This window comes from Gallus gallus, chromosome 2, assembly GCF_016699485.2.
Source record: "Gallus gallus isolate bGalGal1 chromosome 2, bGalGal1.mat.broiler.GRCg7b, whole genome shotgun sequence".
NCBI classification, from domain to species: domain Eukaryota; kingdom Metazoa; phylum Chordata; class Aves; order Galliformes; family Phasianidae; genus Gallus; species Gallus gallus.
Window position 1 is genome coordinate 106,523,788 of NC_052533.1, and position 19,360 is coordinate 106,543,147.

General features: G+C 36.6%; 1 protein-coding gene across 1 annotated transcript in view; it reads right to left on the reverse strand.

Moving 5' to 3' along the window:
* CCDC178 (coiled-coil domain containing 178) overlaps nt 1–19,360 on the reverse strand; it is a 183,640-nt gene that overhangs the window by 158,781 nt on the left and 5,499 nt on the right. The window contains exon 2 of the mRNA XM_046928345.1: nt 10,620–10,713. Within this exon, the coding sequence (XP_046784301.1) occupies nt 10,620–10,656 (37 nt within the window). The 5' untranslated portion in view covers nt 10,657–10,713. The remainder of the gene's footprint in view (nt 1–10,619; nt 10,714–19,360) is intronic.

A 19,360-nucleotide genomic window follows, 5' to 3' on the forward strand; every position in this document is an offset into this window, starting at 1 on the left:
TGTTTTTACTTATTTACACCCTATTCCCTGACTTCTCCAGACCATTTCAAATTGTAGATGATCCTGTCCTGCACAGTGCTTGCAGCTCTTCCCAGCAAGGCACTGTGTCCCAGTGGAGGCATGTGGAAAGCTCCTGCGGTGTGGCTGCTCAGAGCACCTCCATTGTTCCTCAGTGCCACCAGTAAGAAACGGCATGTTCCTAGCAGGACAAAGCCATGCTGCTCTAAAAAAGTAAATATTGAAAATCTGAAAAAATGAAGAAAAAAGCATTTAAAATGCTGCATCCATCTCAATTTGATTTTCCATCCAGTTGCATGTACTTTATTCTTTTATGTTTAGGAGGAAACTTGCAGTTAAGTGGTTATTTTAGCTACCATGTATATTATATAAGTAGTTTAGTCGGAAAGATTAGAAAAAAAGAAAGAGTTGAAAATTTGGCAGGCTCGTGCAGTCTATTTAAAATTTAAGAAAAATGAAGACAACACACTGCTAAATAACATGAAATTGCATCTGTGCATTTTCTAGCTTAAAGAGATCTCGCCAAGCTCCAAAGCAAGTGCTGAGTAACCATAAAAGCATTCCTTTGTTCAGCTGGGGCAAGATGTGTTTCGTGGCACTGCTCAGATCTGAGCAGCTAATTAATTCTTGATGCTGCCTTGTTTAAAAAAATAAAATTAATAGAAAATCTTGTTAAAAATAAAATAGAATGTTATTTTTTACTATACATTTTCAGGCGGTCTGTTTATAAACATTCAAAAGGAAAGGCTAACATACACATTTCAATATAGCTACATTAAGAGCACATTCCTGTTCCCATCCTGCGAGACACCCTTAGAAGATGACAGCTCCAAGTCAAAGTTTTACATGACAAGAAAAAAAGAAGACTGATAACTAAGGAATCAGCAGTACCCTCAAGCTGAGTCGAGCCGCTGTTTTCTCGAGCTCATGCTTCCTTATTATCTACCTTCCAGAGTGACACATCCTGAATCATAAATCTTTTTACCCATGAAATGTGGCTGTTAACTTTACTCATCGCTTGTGCTCTATGATTCAGGAATTAAACTTAAATTTTCAGACAAAGCCAAAAGTACAGAATAAAATGAATTAAATATTAAAAAAAGAAAACACAACTTCATGAGATTTTATTACATATTTGAGCAAAAAGAATGTGGAAGAGGCTTTTTTTTTTTCTTGCTAGAGTTACTCGTTCTGTCTCTGAATTCTTTCACCACAGTTATGTTCTCAAATACGTAAGAGTTCACAGAGTGTACACAGATCAAAGTTCATGTAAATACTTAAATTTCCTATCCACATGCACAGACTGGCATAATGCTTGTTGCATTTCCTTAATGTGAGTGATGAACTACACCGATAGAAGGTCCTTCCTTCTACATGCTTGAAGCTAGCCTAGGAGTAGGAGATTTACTGTAATGCAGTATCTACCTTACCACAGTTAGTGGGTTGTGTATCAAGTCCCTTGAAGTCAAACAGAAAGTTCTCAGTGATTCAAATTTTCTTAGTTTCTCATTTTTTCTTGCTTATGCTGTGAAGGCGAAAGATACAGCAAACCAGACTTTATTCTGCAAAGTGTCTAATGTCCAACTTTGAGATACAGAATTCTAAAGTGGTTGTAAATCACTGTGCCTGCACACCCCCTAATCTCAGTGGTTTCCTGCTGCAACTAGCATAGTGATGCCAAATCAGGAAACCCACAGAAAGCTGGAACAGATAAGCAGACTTCTCTGCCTTATGAGATTTCTGTCACTTTACAAATAATGATCATTCTTAACCATTTAATATCTATTTCTACTCTGAACTCTCTTTTAATATCAAGCATAATCCTTCAGTATGAATCTTGAAAATATCAGGAAAAATTTAATTGCCGTTTAAGTCAATTTCACCAAAACTTCCATGGGATTTTAACAGATGATACAAAATATTTGGGGGCAAACGCAGCAGTATTAACTTCTGTGTGGATCACAATCTTCCAAATGATAATTTCATCCAAAACTGCAGCAGGTACTGAAAGAGCAATAAGAAAGTTCTCTGTTTCATGTCCAAACTGAAATTGATTTCTTCATTTAACACTGGTACTATCACACTAAAGAAAGAGGCTACAAGTTCATGAGAAGCAATCTTAAAAGGCTGTAGATCAAACACCTCCACAACCTCAGCAGATCTCTAAATTCCCAAAAACATATTCAAAAAGTATTTCATTGTGTTAGCAAGCATGGTGCATTTCACAAGCAGGGCAATTTGGAAGAATAGCTTAGTTCCCTAACCAACATGATCACATGCTGGATTTTCACTTGGGATCATGACCAACCTCTCAACTTCCAAACCACATCTCAGTATGACCAATAGGGAAGAACTTGCAAAAAAGGACTGTTGACAAGAATATATTTTGGTGAAACATGACAGCTGATGCTTTAAGATGCTTGATGCATATTTCCTCAATATTCACCCAGGTTCCCACAACTGGAATCTGACTAGAACTTCACAACATTGTGAGCTAAGTCATGTTCACTAAACCTGTCACGAATTCCCCTATTCCTCGTTAATTACTTTCCAAAAGAAATAACAAGACAGACTATCTTCAAAGTCTGCTCCGACACGGTGCTTCTGTGGAGTGAAACTCCATTCTTCAGATAATAACCCCTGAGCTTTTGGAAGGTAACCAAACTCTGGTACAGCTTTCACACCTACTCCTTCCACATTTTCTACCCTTAGACATGTTGTTTTCTAAAAAGAGAGGAAAAAACTACCAGAGAGTAATTGCTATAAACACCAAGGGGCAAAAACCCTAAACTTTAATCTCAGACTCATCTTCAGAAATGAGTCATGTAATGACTTCAGTAAGGAAGTCATGCAAAGCATTAGGTATTTGAAACAGAAGGCTGAGAACCCTGTTTAAGTCGCACATCAGAAAGCTCGGGTATATCCGTTGTAGCCACGAGCAGTACTCCCCCCGAGACAGGCAAGCAGCCAGGGCCCCACACGTCCCCCCGGCTCTCCGCCACAGCCGAGGCTGCGCAGCCCTCCCCACCGCCGGCGACGGCAGCGCCGCCTCCCGCTACTCACGGCTCCGCCGGGCGGTGGGTGGTGAGGGGGCTGCCGGCGGCCGTTTGGCCGTTCCCCTGGCAGCGGGCGGGGGGGAGCCGGCCTGGGCCTCCGTTCTGAGCGGATGAGGTCTCCCCTGAGCTTCCTCCAGGCTGAACAATCCCAGTTCCCTCAACTGCTCCTCATAACGCCTGTGCTCCAGACCCCTCAGCAGTCCTGATCATTAATGCTACTTGTGTAACAATAATAGGTATATGCTCAGCTTCCTGCACTTCTCCCTTATTTTAAAGTTGGAGCATAAAATTAAGCTAGGGAAATAAGGAGTGCTATTGGCAAGTTAAGAGCAGCAATCCTTCTCATCTACTCAGCACTGGTGAACACTTTGTCCAGTTGCATCTCCTTCCCGCAGCACAAAAGGGACCAGGACATAGTGGGGAGAGTCCCAGCACATGGCAATGAATACGACAGAGGGCCTGGAGCCCCTCTCCTGTGAGGAGAGGCTGAGAGCTGGGGCTGTTCAACCTATGGAAGAAAAGGCTTAGGGAAGATCTCAGCAATATGGATCAATATCTGAAGGGAGGGTATCAAGGGGACAGAGCCAGGCTCTCTTCTGTGGTGCCCAGTGCCAGGACAAGAGGCAATGGGCACAAACTGGAACACAGGATGTTCCCTCAGAACACTAGGAGCACTTCTGTGCTGTGCAGGTGATGGAGCACTGACACAGGCTGCCATGTGGGGTCTGCTCCTCAGAGACCTTCAGCAGCCACCTGGACGTGGGCCTGGGCCCATGCTCTGGTGTCCCTGATGGAGCAGTGGTTGGGCCTGATGGACCCAGAGGTGCCTTATCACTGCCAGCCTCAGCCATTCTTGGGTGCTGTGATTCATCCAGTGAGAGGGATCAAGAGCATTGTCACGTAGGGGACTTCAAAACTATCCTTAACTCTCTGATGATATTGCATTTAAATAGATATCTCAAAATAGATACCCTTTGATAGAGAACAACAGCAAAATAAAACTATTCAGTACTCTAGAAAGCCATGAGGCAGGAGAAGAAATACCATGTTCCTAGATATTTATAGGCTTTGAAATCACAATTTTAACCTTGTGATAATTATATACTAAGTCTGAAGAGAAGAGACGTACATTTTTTGGTTTTCAGGCTAAATCCAAGGCTTCTGACCACCATGGTTATTGCACACATTTCTCATATTGAGATCTATCACTACTTATTTGACAATACACAGTTTCTGCCATCTTCTAGGCTTTTCCAAGGAAAAAGAAAACCACTTTTGAAGTGGTGAAGGGAGCTTTTTCGAATCACAGATTTATGACAAGTTTCAATGTTAATGTGCTTGATCTTATGGAGTAGTTATCGATCTTGATAGCTATAGTGAGACAAAGAACATATCTCATCTTTTGATTGTTACCATAAGACTGCTGTGGTCATTCTTACTTGCAGAATTTCCTGAACAAATATAGAAAAAAAATCATTTAGATAGCTGTCAGCCATCTAATATATTTGAAAAATTTAGATTGTGTTAGTAAAAACTAGATTTACCCAAAAGTTGAATGTCTTTGTAGTTAGGTCCATAATTTATTCATAAATGGGAATAAAGCTTCAAGAGTGTATTAATATATTCATTAATCTCATAGAAAGTATTTCCTGGTGTGGTTTTTCTTTTTTATATTAGAATAGCACAGAGATTCTTCTTACAGCTACATGCCTTCAAAAGTAGCATCAGTGTTGTTCCAGAGAGTCAAGACTAAATATATAATGTTTTACTCCTAAGTAACTTGCATCACATTTTTAGGGTTTAGAATTATGAAATTATAGACATATATAACATGAACATAAAAACACCCATGCAGATCATCAACTACTAAGTAGTGTGATAGTGTGTCCAGTGAACATGTTTGCATCTCTCCTATATCCTTTCACTCTCACTAAAGAGTGATCAGGATCTTAACAGAACTAGAAAAATCCTGAACATTACTACATGCCACAGGTTTGAGATTTTTTTAACATTTATTTTATAATCCACAGAATGTAGAATGAGACAATAAAGAATATTGAAAAGAAAAAAAAAAAAAACAATGGCATACTCTAAAATACAGATTATTTTACTCTTCTGCAGGCTTGTCCCACTGCCCACAGCTGCTATTATTTTTCTTTGTTACTGTCAGTAAAATGCATACTAAATCAATCCATAAAGGAAGGGCAAATAATTTTCATGGTGTGTATTGCAGAAACAGGAGAATTTGAAAAATTGGTACCAATTATGCCATTTATTCCAGCCTGCGTGTGATGCAACAGAATGTAGTTAAACTGTAAGCTGCTTACACCTGAGAACTGAATGTTGACTTGCAATACTGAAATTCAGGGCCCACTTCTTTAATATTCTGCAATGTAAATGAGAATTATGCACATGTATGACTAAAAAAGTTAAGTTAAAAAAGCAAACACAGCACTGTGTATTTTTTCCATTAAAAGAGAATATGAAAGAACAATTATTGCAGAGATGTTTGGCCATGTCAGAAGAGGCACTAGATCTGTGTCCACAGCAGTATTTCTGCACCTAACTGGAGACTAGGAAGTAAGCCCAACGCTTTCCTTCAGAATGAGATGCCTAAAAGAAACAAAATCAAAAACTCGGCTCCTGAGTTTGCACTAAACAACATCCTTTCTGTGCTATCATTCTGTGCTGTACCTGAAGGAATGGAATGGAGTTGCCTTGTCTCAATTGGCTGAAAGCGCTTTGAACTATTATGTTGCTAACATGAAAACTTTCATTCCCTTCTTCATTTCTACTTCTTTTTTTCATACTTAATTACTACTAAATTCTAATAGCTGTGCAAGTTGTGTATTTAATTACATATACAGAAAATGTAACTGACTATAACTTAACACAAGTTAAACAAGACAGTCCAAGTCACCCTGCAGTGCTAGCAGGGATATATAAAGTAGCTTTCCAAGACATTATATGTTACAAATGTCTTAGCAGATATAAGGAGAAAAATCTACTTGTTTAGCAGTGAGCTGTTTCACTAAGTACATCTTTAGAACAAAACTAGATCCTAAGGTTGCCTTCTAGGGTAGTTTTACATTTTCAGCCTTTATGCAGAATGTTAATGGTACGGTAATGTCTTATGTGGGAAAATAGAATCCATGATCCAGGTTCATTTCATATCATCTGCTTTCAACAAATCAAGCAGAGCAAAATTAATTATATTTAACATAGTAAGTTGCACATTGCACAACTTTGAGGAACTGCTAGCTTGTTGGAGGGATCTATAATCACTTCTTGCACAACACTCATGGCTCATCCTGTAGTAAGAAGGATGGATGAAAATGAAGTGTACTGCAAGATAGACTGCTGCTGCCCCATTGCCAGTTGCTGAAATTGCATTTCAGGGCGTAGTATGAATAACACCCAGAAGAGATGTGTCATTGGAATACACACTTAAGAGCAACAGTGTTTTATAAAAGTTTGTGGAGGGATGAAAAAGAGATTTTTATTCAGAATCCTTAATGGCATCTCATTTGCTATTCTATCAAATGTATTTGTCAATGCGCTAATCATGTGCTGTAGTTATTACATCAATAGCTGAAATACTAGTAATCAAAGATAGTGAAATCAATAGCTGAATACTAATACATTAAAACAAACCACTTCAGATCTTAGTAGCAACAGAGAAGACCATAATACCAAAACTGGAGGGAGGGGATTTTCCAGCAAGTTACAGATTTCCCTTATTTTCTATTGTGATCTCAAATTCTCCTCAAATTCAAGTAGGTCGCCCTACTTGAGCAGTAGAGGTGGACCAGAGATGGCCTCCAGAGGTCAACCTCAACTATTCAGCAATTCTGTGTGAAATGCTGAAGGATTTCTGTCAGATTTGGCAAGGCACAGATTTTAAAGGCATCTTCATGGGATTGGAAATGTGAGTTTGAGCTCCTCAAAGTAGAAGGAAACATTAGATACTTGCATCTGGGTTGGCTGATCCAGTACCAGCTTACTAGATAGAAGCAGCTTTGTATATATCATGGAATCATGGAATCATAGAATGATTTGGGTTGGAAGAGACCTTTAAGATCATCTAGCTCCAACCCCCCTGCTATAGCAGGGTAGGGACACCTCCCTCTAGACCAGGTTGCTCAAAGCCCCATCCAGCCTGGCCTTGAGTGCTTCAATTGAGGAAACCTTCACAGCCTCTCTGAACAACCTGTTCCAGTGTCTCACCACCTTCACAGTAAAGAATTTCTTCCTGATATCTAGTCTAAATCTACCCTCTTCCAGTTTAAAACCATTTCTCATTGTTCTGCCACTACATGTCCTTCTAAAAAGTCCCTCCTCAGCTTTCCTGTAGGTCTCCTTTAGGTACTGGAAGGCCATGTATACCTATGTGTATATATATGTGTGTATATATATGCTTTTCTTTTCTTTCTAATGCCTGAAAATAAAGACGTTATTACAGAACAAACAAAATTTTTAACTTGCATAAAACTTCCTTTATATTTACTGTGAAAAGCCACAATTTGGTTCTTTATGACTCATTTTCACCACACACATTTTTCACTTTGGCTGTGAAAGCAAATACTCAATTATTCATGCAACTCTTTAGAACAGGCTGTGGTTATGACAATGCTGAAAAGCCAAATGTTGTACTTAAAAATGGTGTCTTGGCTGCCTAAACTAATACTCCTGCACAGGAAAGTTATTGTGACCTCTTGTGAAAGCACAACTTTCCACATGCTGAATCACAGGTACTGTGACCAACAGAAACATATTTGTACGGTCAGCATCTTTATGTACATAAATGCGATCTCTGTTGTGTTATCCAACAGTGACTGGAATTCTATGTGATGCTTGTACATCTCTTTTTATCTAAGTGCTGTTGAGTCCTGTAAGTCTAAAAGAAACTGTCAGTAAAGGAATAAAGTTACTCATTTGAGCCTAGTTAGGAACAACTGATAGAGATCATATCTGGTATCAAAATACAGGATATAATGAGACAGATATTGTCTTACCACCACAATGGAGTAGCAGATGCAAATTCTTGTGACAGAGTTGTTAATAACCCAGAAGCTGCTGTCTTGATTTTAAATAGAAAAGTTCCTCACTCAGATCAGAGCAGGAGAACAAGATGAGGCATGTGAAGATAATGCACACAAACATGTGCTACAGGCATAATACAAAGTAATTTAAAAGAGACAGTAGCAACCAAGGCATTAATAATAGATATGGAAATACATCACTGCATGGCACGGAAATAATACTGTTTGTAAAATTTTAGTTGACTTTATATTCATTTAAAGATACATTATAGATTCGAAAATCCTGAATCCTGGACCTAGAAATGACATAAGAGTCAATTTTAGGAAAATAAGCAAACACTAAACATTCATTTAAGCCTGATGAGAATTAGGATCTTTGCATTTTTTGCAAAAAATACATCTGTGTATAAGATCTATACTGATCTGATCTGAACACTGATCTGTGTTTCTACATAACACAGACATATGCACATTGATATATGATTGTGAGCAGCCTGAACTAGAAATTATCCATTAGCAAAAGCAATACCAGTTGCTGTTCCACTGACTCACTGTCATTACTTCTCTTTTCAAAATTCTGACTTTCCAGCAACATAATATTGTTAATCTTCATGCTAAATGGAATCCAATGCCCCCTGAGGACAACGAAACCTTCCACAGGCTACTAGCATGTGAATTCACATATACGCACTCCCATGTTCAAAAACAGCCCCACACAGGAAAGAAAAAAAAAAACAACAAACAACACATATTCTTTAAATAACTTTTTAACCTAAGACACTATTCAAATTAATACAGAAAAGCATCCATATCCTTCCATACTGAGAAACACACATGACTTCTCTCACAACTGAGAAACAATGCGTGACTGCACACTGTGATAGCCTGCTTTACCAGCTATAGATGGAAACTGTGTTTATACACAAAATAACAACAACAGCAGCAGAAAGCAGTGGTGTAAACATAAGATGCTTTTTTTTTCAGTTTTCCTGTAGAATTTACAATAAACATAACAATGAGAAAAACAGCCAATGCAAATATCTCCCAAAGTGCATTGTTGGCAATCAGAAATGTTTACCAACTTGGAAGCAGCCTAGAAGCTGATGTCTTGCCAATAATTCTATCTTATATCCCACATACAGAAAGCAATGATTTTTTCAACTATTTGTTATATAGCTTAAATGAAACTTTGGGAAAATGCTTGAAGAAGGATACAAAAGAATAATGGCTCTCATAACATTCTTCGTTTTTTTCAGACTGCAATTGATATACCCCAAACCACATTTCCCATTTGAACTGCCATTCCAAGCTTCTGTCACAGAAGGCCTAAGGTCTTAATATTGCGTAGTTTTGATTGGCTTTCAAAAAGGAAGCAGATTAAATATCTTAGAGTGGATTGTTTTTTAACATCAGCATGTTTCCGATATAATTCACAGCCTTAAATCATGAGTACTGACAGTGATGTGTGTACGCACAGAAGCTATGCTCTCATGCCCTTAATTATACTTCATAGTTTGAAGTCTTATTAAAAGAGCCCTCATAGGAAAACTTGGGAAGAATCTAATAGAGAGATTCTTTTTCCTGAATTTCAGTGATTTCTGTTATGAATTTAATGAACTTTTAGTCTCATTAACATTTCACATAATTCAGAAATGCCCATCATTTGATAGCATTTGTTTTAGTTGAAGAAAATGGCATTCCTAAATCACCTCATTATCAGCATATTATTGAACAAAAATATTGTTCTATTTGCAGTATATTTTCCTGGTACAGTATCTGGTGAGAACTCAACACTAAATAATACACACAAAGAAAGCATTCTAAAGGTTTTCATCACATGGTAAAGCAGAGTTTTCTTTGATTTATTTTGTCTGCTATGCTCATGAATGATTTTGCTGACTATCTAAATTGCCTAGAAGTGTATGTTAAAAAAATAAAAGAAAGAAAAAGGAAAAAATACATTCCCTAACCACATCAGTCTGCACTAGCATGTAAACTACTACCTTACTATCACTGCTATTAATACCTGCAACACTTACTAAATACTTTTCTAAGTAACTGCATATGTCTACTTTAAAGGGAAAAATGAAGCCATGTGGACTTGTCAAAAATAGCTCATTTCATTAAAAGAAAAAAAAAATCCTTTCTATACAGTAATTAAAGATACACTTACTTCTTTGCACTTACACCTGGGTATGCCACAGTTGTAATTTCTAACATCCCTGTATTTCAAACAAAATTACTTTTCTGGGTAAAAAGGCTCTATAGCAAGATCCTCCTGGGACCTTTGATTTAAAAAATACTGTGGCAAAAAGAGATTAAGTAAAGGCTGTTATAGACTGAGCAAAATAGAACTAACTGATGCAATATTTGGAATTCTCAGAAAGTGCTAACACTGCTTATATCTTGAGAGTGAAAAATCTTCCCAGAAGCTCTATAGTGCTCTACCTAGAATTTTAATTAAATGAAGATTCACTATTTTATCATTTAGATTTTTACCTACTTTGCTGGAGAATAAACGAGAACCCAGAGGGATTCATTGTACAGGGAACACGGCATAGTCTCAAAAAGCAGTGCTTGGCTGATGAAGGAGTTGTCTGAAATAAAACGAGAAAGTAGATGCAGCTGGGTTTTTTGTTTTTCTTTTTAAATAAAATGCAAATGGAAGAAGGGATGTCATTCTAAATCAGAATTTCCAAATGTCATATTTATAGCGAAATGGTATTAAAGTATCAAACTGAAATATTTTCGTTTTTTCCCTTAGTGAAGGCAATAGTTTCCTGCTGATGGTACAGACTTCTTTTGCTTCAAAACCAAAATGGTATTTTCAGAAAACACGAATATTCAGATTTATCTTTTCATTTCTATGAAGAGGTCTTCTGTAATGACTTCACATTCTACAAAACCAAGATCTACAGAGAATAACATTCTGTTGGTCATGTGAGTATTCAGTGAGGAAATATATTACCTTCATCTTCATTTGGGGACTCACAGTTTATTAATAACATTTGCTTTGCAGTCTGTTTCTAAAAAGAGCAAGTGTTCCCATAATACACTGTCCATGGTAATTTTTAAAGCTGTTACATATATGGAAATAATCTAAAACATTCATTGGTATAGGAAGTTTATATATTTATATATTTGACGCACAGAGATTTTTCAGTAATCTCTATGTACTGTTACATTCAAACGAAGAACATCCTCCCAAATCAGGTATTTTCTTCTGTGACTTTCTACGAGAGAAATATCTAACTAGAGATTAACAAACAGAAACAACAATTCCCACCACATAAAATTAAGTTAAATAATTAAAATAAAATTAGTCAAAAATACCCATTGTACCACAGCATTACTCACTATTCAATTTACCAAAAATGGTACGTAATTGTGACACTAACCTATCCCTGATTATTTTATTTATGTTTTCTCCGGGCTTAATTTTTTGTTCAACACCCAGAGGCAGATTATTCTCTCAGTTCTGGCAATAAAGAGGTAACTGTGAAAAGATATGTTTAAGCAGTAGCCAAGGATTTTAAATGCTCTCATATTTCTGAAATATTTTTGTCAGTGGAAGAAATCCAGTGTTCATTTATGATGAAAGAAAATGAGTACTACAGAAAAACAATTAAACATGCCAATCTTTTTCTACATCTGAATTGCATTTTTCTAGAGTGCTATTATGAAATAGTAATTTTGTAATTAATACTTAATTTTGATGAGGAACTGGTTTAAATAAATTTTGAATGGTATCCTAAAGAAAGCTGTCAATTCATTCAAAAGAGCTTATGTCAGTAAAATCAGTAGTGCTATTTTAATGATATTTTCAGCTACTCAGTTCAGAGAACATGACAAATTTGCTAATTTCTAATGAAAATTTGAAAATGAGATGTTTTCAGAAAGTGAATGGCCATGACAGTTCTGATGGAACTGTTTTTAGATGATAATGAATCACAACACGCAGGTAGGTTTATATGTTACATGTGCCGACTTCCACTAATTGTGCTCTTTACTTGTTAATATTGCTGCTCTAGGAAATACTAAGCCTTGTGGAATAATAGTCTTGTACTATTTTAAAGTATTTTAAGATTTAAACTCTTGCAATGTACAGTCTTAAAAAGAATTATTAAAAACTAACAAGGAAATAAATTCCTACATTTGTGTAGTTCTTTGAACTGAGAAAATTAAAATCTGAGAAAACTGTAATAAGTAAGGCTAGATGTTTAAATTAAATTGGGTTAAGCTGTTGAGGAATTATTTTCAAGTACGTATAATGCTACCTACCACCCTCTTCTTGAAATAAAGCATTTCATATATATATCAACTGAATTCTTTAGAGGCTTAAGCAGATTTAGATGACGATGCAGTACAAATGATCGTTCATGGTCTCCTGGATTAGGAATAAAGGGTAGAATTGCAGAATTCCTTCATTGCTAACAAAATGTCTGCTGTTAAATTCCCATGGAGAACTAAAGCTCCAAACAGCTGTGTTATATTTTTAATGTATTTGTCTGGATTGAATTGTCTGTCTTTAAATATATTCAGTCGGTACAATATACATGAATTACAACAACATTGTCAAGATATATGGGAGGAGGACAGATCAGAAATGTAAGGAATAGGCATCTCCAAATATGGTCATAATTATTCCATAAATTACTAGACGACATGTCAACAGCACTATGAATAGTATTGACTTTCATTCCTGAGTTACAAAAATGTTATACATTATCTGAATTATTTATTTGAAAGAAGAGCCAAATAAAATGTCAGGGAACTGTTTGAAGTATAAATATCATAGGTGCATGAAATACAAACTGTTCAGAATCTCAAACTTTTTACATTTTTAATCAACCAATTATGGAACACGTTGAGGATGTTAAAGTATGGAGGAAATGTACCACGTAGACTGTAGAACACTGGAAAGCTATTGAAATCTAGCCTTTAGGATAAAAGGTCAAAATTTATAAGTTCCAGATGGAATAATACTCTGAAAGCTGAAATTCCCAGGTGTAGAAGATAGAACACTAGTACTAGTGTTCAAAGAATACTAAGAATGTGGATTTTAGAAGACTAACATGTAGCCAAAAAAAAGGAACAATGACAGTTTAAAGAGTCACCATATTACATATTATATGCATATTTTATGCCATTTTTGGATCACAAACAAATATTTAATCTGGTGAGTGTCTTAAGTTTTCCCTCTTACTGGTGATGAAAAATAACTCTTTGAATTGAAAAATTACATCTGTTTATTCGGAGACAAAGTGAACAGCATTAACAGTGTTGGGTTCCTCTCACTGGAATCACAGAAAAAAAAAAACATGTAGACCTATTTACTACTTCTAGACAATGAAATCAGCTCACCTGGTATTGGCAAGCTGAAGTACAATAGTATATAAGAGAGGCAACACGTGTTGGTTGCAGAGTTTCTTGTTGGGAAAGTGAGACTTAATTGTGGCTGAATTTCAGTAGTTCCAATTTGAGCCAGAAATACATTTTTGAAGAGTAATTGTCTTCAGGTTAAAACTGACCACCTGAATATAAGCATTTTGGCTATATTTAACAGCATTTTGTGGCTTTTAGTCCCAAAATCATAGCAGCAGAGAAGGTCTGAATGAAGCTGTGAAACTGAACAGGGTTGCAATGATGTTTTCAGATTCTTGAACTCTTCAGAAAATTGAATTATTCAAAAGAAAAAATCCAGCCGTACAATTTGTATTTCTCATTTAAAAACAAAGAGAATTCTCTTTAGAAAGTATGCAGTGCCACTAGTGCAGTAATTTATTCTGATGTTTGCATCTGTGCTGAAAATTTCTTCATACAGAAGTGCCAACTTCAGTCAGTTTTGCGGTGTGATAATATTATTGCTTGTTTATGTCTTTGTGATGTCCTTGTTGCTGAAAATATCCAGAAAACTGTTGTTGGCCAGTGGACATTTTATCCCCCTCAGTCAGTGGGACAGTGACCCACATTTTAACATTTAGCTTTCTCTAGTTGTCTATATGGGGAAAAAAATAAAAAGGTGAGGTAATAATTTTACGCTGGGAAAATTGTATTTTTCAAATATCATATAACTGCCATTTATTTTAATATATATACAAATCTATATATAAATTATTTCATACGATCTCCTGAGAGACCAAACCAAGCTCAGGTTTCCACTTTATTTCATGATGTATACATACCAAGAGATTTTCAGTCCCTGTTCTGACAAGCTTTCAATTTGAATAAGCAAGGAAGACAAACGGAGGAAGAAATGAAATATTAATATCTGCAGTTAGAGATGGAGAACTGTGCTAGAGAAAAAGTACTGGGCTGCCAGGGGCTCCAAGAGGGAGGAGATCTGAGTGTAGGATCTGTGATGGTGCAGGATCTCCATGTGAATGCTCGCCTTACTCCATGCCTCCTGGGGTTTGATGGGATATTTTCTTAAACCAAATCTGGTTTGCAATCCTGACTACGGTAACCACTGTTTTTCTTGTTTAGACCAGAATAACTATCCTTCATTTATTTTGGAACTTGAAACTCTTGTTCAAGTCTCTTCCCCGCAAAGGAAATGCCAAAAGAAAAAAAAATGCTTTAATAACATATGGGTAACCACAAGACTAAAGCTAGAGCAATTTTAAATGAAACTTGATCTAATCAAAGAAAAGCTGTATATTCCAACTAGTTTATTCACTCATTGCGAAATTGAACTACAACATTACAATGACATAAGATGATATTTTCCTGTTTTTCAGAAGCAGAGGTGGACTACTGGGGACTTTGTTAAATGATCTGATTACAAGTAGACCATTTTCTGTCAGTGTACATATACTAAACGTAACCGGGAGTCCTGCTGTAGTCTGCTTGCTATCTTTAAGGTAGTTATAGGCACCCCGCCTGGCCTCTCACAGGAGGCATGCACAGAAGCCATATGGTAGCAAGCACACATGGAACTGGCAGTAGAGCAGAGAGGCTCCCAGGCACTCCATGCATTTCCAGACAAGAAAAATCTTGAACAGCTTTGAGGTCTGTGACTCTGGATTAATGCATTTCTGCTTGAGTCTAATTCAAGCATCTTAGCCTTTTTTGGCCTGCAAGCATGAGAATTTTTCCTCATGATCATCTCATGAATGCATAAAATGACTTCCCCATGCAAATATTTATATGTCTTAAACAAAGTTATTTAATTAAAGGGACAGCATTGCATACTTATTAGTAACTGTAGACTACTCCTGATTTGGAAAACATAAAATGAATATTATTTTCTTTGAAATTGCCAGGATACAGTGAATCACAGGCTGCATGCGCCTAGGACTGGATGCAGCTGTAGTGTACATGCTTGGACTACTCAAGGATCACCTAAACAAAAGCAGTAATCTCTATCAGGTGGTAGATTAAAAACACGTCTTTGTATTTTGCTATAGGACTCTGTTGCAAAATTGCTAACGTATACTGCTAGGCTGCATGCCATGTAAATGATGTATAGCTTATGAGCTCTTCCCTTGCTCAATGGCAAACTTCTGTCTTAAGAATTTAGGCAGCATATGCAGTGGTTTGCTTGAGAAAGTTTTACAATGTGCCTTTTGCTGCTGAGCAGTAACAAATTTACTCATCTGAAATATCTTTGTATGGGGATTGGTAAAGGGCTGTTTTCCTTCCCATAGTGTTCACTAATATGGAACACAATTGATACTCAGAAAAAAATGCCCTGCTTAGAATGTTTTCTTTCTGAAAAATAACCAATTCAGATATTTTAAATCAAATCAAGAAATGCATTTTCTCCTTTTCATGAAGAAAAAATCTTATTTTCATTTACTTCTCCCACGTGTACACAGATGGCTGGCCTTGATAAAGTCAAGATAGAAGTTGTCCGTGCAGCATTTAATTCTTTTGCATCTATTTTCAGTACTTATGCATAATGCTCGTCTTTATCTTTTCTAAATTCTAGAAGAACGAATGCAGAAAATTATGAAATTGTTTCACTTGTCTCTTAAGTGCAAATTGGGTGAACCAACCTAGTCAGCTATAAAGGCAGTTGATCAGAAGTGATATTCTCCTTTTAGCAATATGTTTTAAATTCTCTCATTTCCCCAAATAACTTCCTCATAGACTTTTCCCATCGTAATTTTTTTAATATAACCTGAAAGTGATTGATCTAAAAAGCTCACAGTCTACAAACCCTTATTAGAAATTGCGCACTTATAATCTGTCTTGTAACCTTGACTTCCTGTTCCAGCCCTAGCCTAAAAATCCTCCTCTAAAAAGAGGAGTCATCTGCCACACAAATCCTTAAAATTTCCAAGTTAGCCTTCCATAAGTTGCTATAATTTATTCAAAGCATTTCCAACCAGTAAACCTCACAATGACCATATAAAACCCAATGTAGTTATGTAGGTAACTTGCAGTTCTGACAGTGAGCAACCACATGTAGTAAGTCTTCTGGAAGAGTATGCAAAATCATCTGAGTGTGTGTCCAATTAATTCTTAAATGCTTATTTAAAATTAACTTTCTTAAGCCAGGATTAACTACTAACTCACATTTTTTAAAAGGATGCTTGAAAAATATCTGAAAATTCAAAAATAAATTCCAATTAATTATCCCTATATCTGCTAGGCAAACTAGAAGCATACTACACTCACTTTCCATTTTGTAATGACTTAAAAAGAAAGAACAAATCCAAACATCATATGTATGCATCCCCTTCACGTGCCCTTGGCAATCCAGCCAAATATTTTTACAGTGTCTGTATTACCTGCTGCCCTGCTGGAAGCCTGCTTCTAGCAAGCATTTCCTCAGCACAGCTAGTCTCATGAATTTCAGTAGGCTACTCACATATTTCAAATTGAAGAATGTTTAGATCTAGGAATAGTAAGGACTTCAGACTTAAGCTTGTTTTTAAACTTAGAAGTATCATTGAAAATATCATTGGACGTGCCAACTGAATGTGACGTCATATGTTGAGTATTGATAGTTCATTTTGTAGCCTGTAATGAGCATGGTTAACTGTACAGAATACAAATGAAAGTTTTAATTCTTAGCTGTAGTGAGAAATTCTTTCATACGAAAGGCAAAAGGTGATGTAAAGTTTAATTTTCTTTATTTCTTAAAGGTTTAGTAAAGTATACGTGATCTGTCGCTAAATGGCTGGGCTGTAGGAAATGGATGGCTCACAGGAACAGAATTTAGAATGTCCTTGTGCAGCCATAAGTTCATCTGAGAAATCCTCCCCTCCACCCTCCCCCCCACCCCCCCCAAAAAAAAACGCAACAGAAGGAGGACTGAAGACTGAAGAAATCAAATACCAAACGCTCTGATTTTTAACCTCATTGTTCTGACTAGTCTGTTTTTAATTAAAGCTCTTGGCTTCTTGTGTGATATTCGTATAATTTTGTAACATATTGTTTAACTGTTTTTAAAGGGCATTTAAGTCAAATGTCCATAACTTTATCTTAAATATTTATATCATCAGCATTATGATGCCCACAGACCGCTGACTGATGTGGGAGCTATGTTGCAAATGCACTGCCAGAAATTGGTCCCTGCTCCAGATCAGAACACACCGATTTTCACTGATCGTAACAAAATACTGTCATTTTAAAAAGCACTTTGGTCAACTCTCATCTGTCTTTTACAATTTTTAGGTTTAGATAGCCAATAGAAGTGATTATATAAAATGTCACTGATTGTGCAGGCATTGTGCCCAAGCAGGGGCTCCTGCAATCAGCAGGGCTGTTCCAAGCATTCATAGATTCATCTGTTCAACTGAGGAGAAAAGGAGACAAATAGCAAAATCTAATACAATACACCTAAACTGGAATTGTTTATTGACCACAGTATCACATATGGTGTGCTAGAACAGAAGGGTGCTCCTGTAGCCATAAAGGAGCAGCAAATCCATCACATCTGTAGCAAGAATCTGTACAAAACACACAATGAGGTACCCTCAGACTGATATATATATATGTTTTTTGCATCAGTGCATTTGAGAAATGTCCTCTGCTGCTTATCACCAATACTGCATCGCCATGTTTTCCTTCTTTTTCAGAAATTTGTGCTTGTTAATAAACTTTTATATATATATATATATATATTTGTACTATTATCTGTTATTATCTACAAGTTTCAGATGCATGCAGATAGTCAATGGCAGCTAGCAGAAGGCTGACCAGATTGTTTGGTGTCATTTGCTTTGTTATGTTGAGAAGTCACGGGAAAGTAACCTACTACCAGGAAACAATTCAAATATTTCTTTGTTGCCCTTGGCAAGCAGGTGCAAGCAGGTGTGTGCTGATCCAGAAGATAGCTTACAGATGTAGTCCTTTTCCCCCATGTGAGACAACAGAAACACTGACTCCCCTTCCATAGGATTCTGAGGTTTTGCACTTATAAAGGCAAATTTGAATTGCAGATCTGCAGAACAGTGAACGTTATTACTTCTCTTTCTGTTAGACTGCTTGTTTCTATGTGATTGTGCTATTTTGTCAGGTTTGGAGATTCTCAACCTAGCAATGTTTATCTCTGTACGTGTATCTCTCCTGGCATTAGTTTCTGTGATTACACAGTATGTTACTTCTCAAATTTATAATTAGTCCACTGAGAAGGTTTTCCAAGCTCTTCCTTCCAAGTTAGCTGTGAAGTCTCAAAGCCTCTCCCAAAATTCTACTGAACATTCTGGTTCTTTGCTGGCTTATAGGTAATGCGATGCTGATCTTATATGTATGTACATATACATATACATATACATATACGTACTCTTCTTTGTTGGAAGAATTTCACATTGTAAGGTAACTGGTACTAGTTCTCACACTCTTGGCTAAAAACAGACCAGAAAGTGATTATAGCAGCAGATGTCATACAATATAAATGTTGTGTTTGGCCATTTTATGATGTTGCCTATCACAGACAGATAGCTAGAGAGCTAGAGCAACTGCACAAATGGGCTCTGAAGTCAGTCATTCAAGGAGGAAAAAAGGAATGGGTAAGTTGTACTAGTAGTACATGAGTCACTTCCCTTCATTCTGGTGAGTGGTTTTACGGACACTGCACTAATTTTGCTCTCACCATGAATATTTGTCTTATCCTTTTTTTGCATGTTCTGACAATCCTCTGAGACTCATCATGAGAAGGATGTATAAATTTTGCTTCTAATTCCTCTGTACACCTTCATAATTTATTAAAATTCCACATAAATCGATGTAACATTTTGCTACCTATCTATGCTGTGTATGAAATTCATTCTATAGGCTAAAATGTGGTAC